Source organism: Penaeus chinensis, chromosome 17, assembly GCF_019202785.1.
Source record: "Penaeus chinensis breed Huanghai No. 1 chromosome 17, ASM1920278v2, whole genome shotgun sequence".
NCBI classification, from domain to species: domain Eukaryota; kingdom Metazoa; phylum Arthropoda; class Malacostraca; order Decapoda; family Penaeidae; genus Penaeus; species Penaeus chinensis.
The window spans coordinates 1,794,850-1,799,849 of record NC_061835.1 but is presented as its reverse complement, the minus strand read 5'-3'; the positions used below and the strand labels follow the sequence as shown (position 1 = coordinate 1,799,849).

The following is a 5,000-nucleotide window of genomic DNA, read 5'->3' as shown; positions in this document are numbered from 1 at the left end:
TTCCCTCTCGTAACTAACTTGAGGAGCCTTTTTCCGCTTGGCCAAACGAAAGTTGCAAAGTGGATCTCCAGTCGGGATTTCGGTCGTGAGCAGATGATTTCAGCAAACTTCTTTATCACTGCTGCGGAAGCCACCATCACCGCCGCTACCATTACCGATACCGATACCGCCGCTACTGTTACCGATGTCACTGCCGTTACTGATACCGATACCGCCGCTACTGTTATATATGTCACTGCCGCCGCTACCGTTACAGATATCGATACCGCCGCTACTGTTTAGCGATGTCACTGCCGCCGCTACCGTTACCGATGTCACTGCCGCTACCATTACCGATACCGCCGCTACTGTTACATAAGTTACTGCCGCCGCTACCGTTACAGATATCGATACCGCCGCTACCGTTTACCGATGTCACTGCCGCCGCTACCGTTACCGATACCGCCATTGCCGCTACCATTACTGATACCGACAACGCTGCTACCGTTACCGCCACCGCTACCGTCACCCCCGCTTTGCATTTGTTTCTCCCGCCGCGAAGGAAATAATTGGCGGGAAAGACTTTCTTGCTCGCGCTTCCGGTGTCCCAAATCTGCTGTTATTATTATTGTTATTATTATTATTATTATTATCGTTATTATTATTATTATTATTATTATTATTATTATTATTATTATTATTATTATTATTATTATTATTATTATTATTATTACAGTTATAATTATTATTATTATTATCATTATTATTATTGTTATTGTTATTATTATTGTTTTGATCAGCATTATCATTACTATTATCAGATTGTCATTATCATTATCGTCAGTATTATTATCATAATCATTATTACTGTTTAACAACAAACACTACGGTTCCTCTTACTCTCAAAACTCTGTAATTCAAAACATATTTTTCCCATTAAATCTAATATTATCGTGCTGGGAAGAAATATATTGCAAAAAAATTGGTGTGCTGTGTAGGATGGAATTATTAAATCTATCTATCTATCTATCTATCTATCTATATATATATTGTAAAAGGATGGTTAAAACTGTACGTATTACCACAGAGACAACAATACAAGAAATATATATTGTTATTTTTATTATTATCACTGTCTGTTTGATATATATTTGAATGGCAAATATATTTAGTTTTTTCCTTTATTTTGTAATTATTGTTTTTGTTGTTGGTATTTTTGTTATTGTTATCGTTATATCATCACTATTAGCGTTATTATTACTGTTGTTATTATTATTATTATTATTATTATTATTATTATTATTATTTTTATTATTATTATTACTGTTTTTTCATTATTATTATTATTATTATTATTATTATTATTATTATTATTATTGTAATTGTTGGAGTTGTAGTTGTTATTATTATTATTATTTTTTTGATTCTCACTATTTTATTATTATTATTATTATTATTATTATTGTTTTAGTATTCTTAATATCGTCAGCATTATTATTGCTATTACTATTATTATTATGGCGTTATTACTATTATTAATGCTATTTTGTTATTATTATCATAACTACTATCATTACCGTCATTATTATCATTATCACTACCACCATTGCCCTCTCTGTATTTCACCCCACCTCCGCCTTCCCGTCCTAGAAGCCATGTCTCTCCGCCGAGCATAAAAGCCGCTAGAGTGCGCGCGAGGCCTCCGTCATGAGCGAAGTGGACAAAAAATACGTTCCCTTTTGGAAATGGTGGCTTCACCGGAGCGCGTCGAGCCCTTCCCTCAGCCACAAGGCCATCAGGCCGGGCGGGACAGCCGAGAATGTGGTCTCCCGGCGGCCAGGGAAGCGGAGTAAGTATATGAGGAAAGGACTGGCGTCTCTGGAAACGGTGAAAAGCACGCCGGACGGCATCGCGGAGAGCCAGGACTCGTCTGAGGATCTTTTCTTCACGCCGAGGGAAAATATGAGGGATTTCTTTTCGAACGACGACTTGCTCCAGGCTCAGGAGGGATACTGGAGGGATGTCAAGTCATCTGAGGAATTGCACAAGGGATCCATCAAAAGGAGAACTGAAGTCGACTCGAGCGAGAGCATTTTGGAGGACGCCGAGAGGGAAAGCTCTTCGTCCAAGCAGGAAAGACGTGCCCTTTCCACAAGCCATCTCTCGGGGAGACAAATGGCGCCTGAGCTCTCTCGGCCGAGACCCCTCACCTCAGAAATCAACCCGGAGTCGAGGTCGGCGAGCTCTCCCGCGCTGAGGCGGACCCAGACGACGGAGGAAATGGAGGCGGGCACCGCAAGGCGAGGAGCCGCCGCTCCGGGCGACTCACGTACCAGGAAACCCACGAAAGGGAAACGAAAACAGGAGCCTGATATAAAACTGACAAGAAGGACGCAGTCGCTCACTCTGAGGGCCGGCAAGGGGAGGCGCTCGGCGGACAGCACGCGTGAAGACAAATCATACGCTAACGAACAGTACAAAGGTTTTGATATATATCAAGAAATCGAGGATGGGGAGATGGAGCACGGGGGGTCCACGCGACCGTCCCCGGAAGAAAGCAAAAAGGAAGCTATGAGGCTGCCGAAGCTGGACACAACCGACACAGCCGCCCCGAAGGGATGGGACACTACAGAGGGCAGTCGCCGAAGGAAGGTGACATCTCCCGTGTACGACGTCTTGACCCCAACGGAAATCTGGGCGAGAAGGAGCTCCGCAAGGCAGAAGGACGTGCAGGCGGTGGAAGACTTTGCCAGGAATAGATCAGCTTCAGACGTGAACACAAGGAACATCAGCAACCTGACTGCGACTGCCGCCAGGCAGAGGTCTGCTTCGGCAACTGACAACAAACCAGTTCTTAAAGAAAAAGTAAAATACAAGTTTGGAAGGAAGAAAGACAGTCTGCCTGAGGAAAACACGGAGATTGTTAATGATTACGACCGTCCTGGGCCGCCACGACCCATATACCAGTCTCCGCCTCCTCCTCGGGAAGTCGGAGACATGAGAACCTTTCAACCAATTTCGAGGCAAAGGGAAGAGGAGAAAGACAACGCCGATGGCTCCAAACAGGAAGAGAGAACGCGCGCGGCCCCAGAACATTCCGACGCCCCGCAGCCAGCGAGCCCCAAGGCTGATGAAAAGTCCTCCCCAGAATCGCTGCCTGAAGAGAATGACGCTTCCGGGCACACTGCGGTGCGGAGAACACAAAGTGAGAAGCGGACGTCGCCAGTGGTGGTGAGGCAGCACCAGCGAGTCAAGCGGAGCCACAGCGAGCCCCGATCCGCCAGGACCGACGTCGCCGTCCCGACCGACGCCCTACAGCCGATCATCGACGATCACCTCGTGAAGCACAATGAGAAAGTTCTGAGGGAGCTGGGGATCGACCTCGAGGCCCTCGAGCACAAGCCCGCCGCCAGAGTCACCTCCACGTCCCCCACGCTCTCCACAGACTCGTCGCTGTCGTTCACGAAGCGGCGGCCGGCGAGTCTTCCCCTGGCGCCGCAGGGAGACGACAACATCTCTCCCGTGTCTGAATTCGGCCCAACTGTGCACGATCCAAGGGCGAGGCTCCACTTCGGCGCCCGCCCTGCCGGAGCGCCTCTCCACGCAAGGAAGTCGACCTTCAAGCCCGCGCCACCGAAGAGGTCGCCCACGACCAAACTGACGTCGGGCCCCGGTCAGCACTCGCTCTCGAGCCATTCCTCGAACCGCTCGACTCCGCGCTCGTCCCCGCTGCCCCCCTATCCCCGCCCCACGGCGCCCCGGAGACAGCAGACCCGACGGACCGAGTACATGCACCGCGCAAGCTCCCTGACCTCGGTCGTGATGCGGCACGAGACGCCCGACCGCCAGCAGGAGGTGTACGGCTCCATCATTCAGAAGACGCAGTTCCGCCCCTTGTACCCAGGAGTGATCCAGCAGGGGATGCCCGCCGCGCCGCTCCAGCCTGCCCCTTGGCCCCCCGCCCTCGACAAGGTCCCCCCTGGCCAGAGAAACTCCCTCGCCCACCCACAGTCCTCCGCGATGCCCTTGCTGTACGACCCCGTCCCGAAGCCGCGGCGGTGGTCGCTCGCTCTCTCCGAACTGCCGCAGTATCGCCAGCAGACTCCACAAGGGCAGGGGCAGCCGAGGCGACAGGGGCGCAGCCACGGCCGACAGACGGCCGAGCGAGAGCTGGCGAAGGCGGCTGTGAAGAACTGGGTGATCGAGCGGCTGTCGTACTACCCGCCCGATGTACAGTCGATGTATTTTAACCAGAGATGGACGTACCGATTGTACCCCTCGGTCCATCCCACTATCCAGGAGGAGATAGAGGATGACGTGTTTGAGCCGAATTCGACTTACAGGACCGTCCAGCTCAAGGTACAATATGGACGAGTAAATGTTCTGCACTTTCGGTTCTTTCCGAGGCTTGTGTTTGAATCCGGTCCATTGTTCTTAATAAGGATTAAAATTAGAATACTTAAAGAAGGGTCTTGCAGAGGCCACTCGGACTACAAATGGCCGTCCATCTGATTATCTCTGAGTGCACTTGATCCAGAATTCATTTTTACCGACCTGCGTTTTTTTCTCTCTCTCTTTTTTTTCTTTCTTTTTGCCCCCTCTCTCTTTTTGTCTGTCTCTTTCTCATCTTCTGTCTGTCTCTGTCTCTGTCTCTGTCTCTCTCTCTCTCTTTCTCTCTCTCTCTCTCTCTCTCTCTCTCTCTCTCTCTCTCTCTCTCTCTCTCTCTCTCTCTCTCTCTCTCTCTCTCTCTCTCTCTCCTTCTCTCCTTCTCTTTCTCTCTCTCTCTCTCTCTCTCTCTCTCTCTCTCTCTCTCTCTCTCTCTCTCTCTCTCTCTCTCTCTCTCTTTCTTTTTTTTCTCTTTATTCTCTCTCTCTCTCTCTCTCTCTCTCTCTCTCTCTCTCTCTCTCTCTCTCTCTCTCTCTCTCTCTCTCTCTCTCTCTCTCTCTCTCTCTCTCGTTCTCTCTCTCTCTCTCTCTCTCTCGTTCTCTCTCTCTCTCTCTCTATCTCTCTCTCTCTCTCTC

At 49.3% G+C, this 5,000-nt stretch overlaps 1 protein-coding gene across 1 annotated transcript in view; it reads left to right on the top strand.

Moving 5' to 3' along the window:
- LOC125033927 (serine/arginine repetitive matrix protein 1-like) overlaps positions 1-5,000 on the top strand; it is a 33,273-nt gene that overhangs the window by 9,163 nt on the left and 19,110 nt on the right. Inside the window, exon 2 of the mRNA XM_047625507.1 lies at positions 1,630-4,338. Coding sequence (XP_047481463.1) covers positions 1,687-4,338 — 2,652 coding nt within the window. The 5' untranslated portion in view covers positions 1,630-1,686. The remainder of the gene's footprint in view (positions 1-1,629; positions 4,339-5,000) is intronic.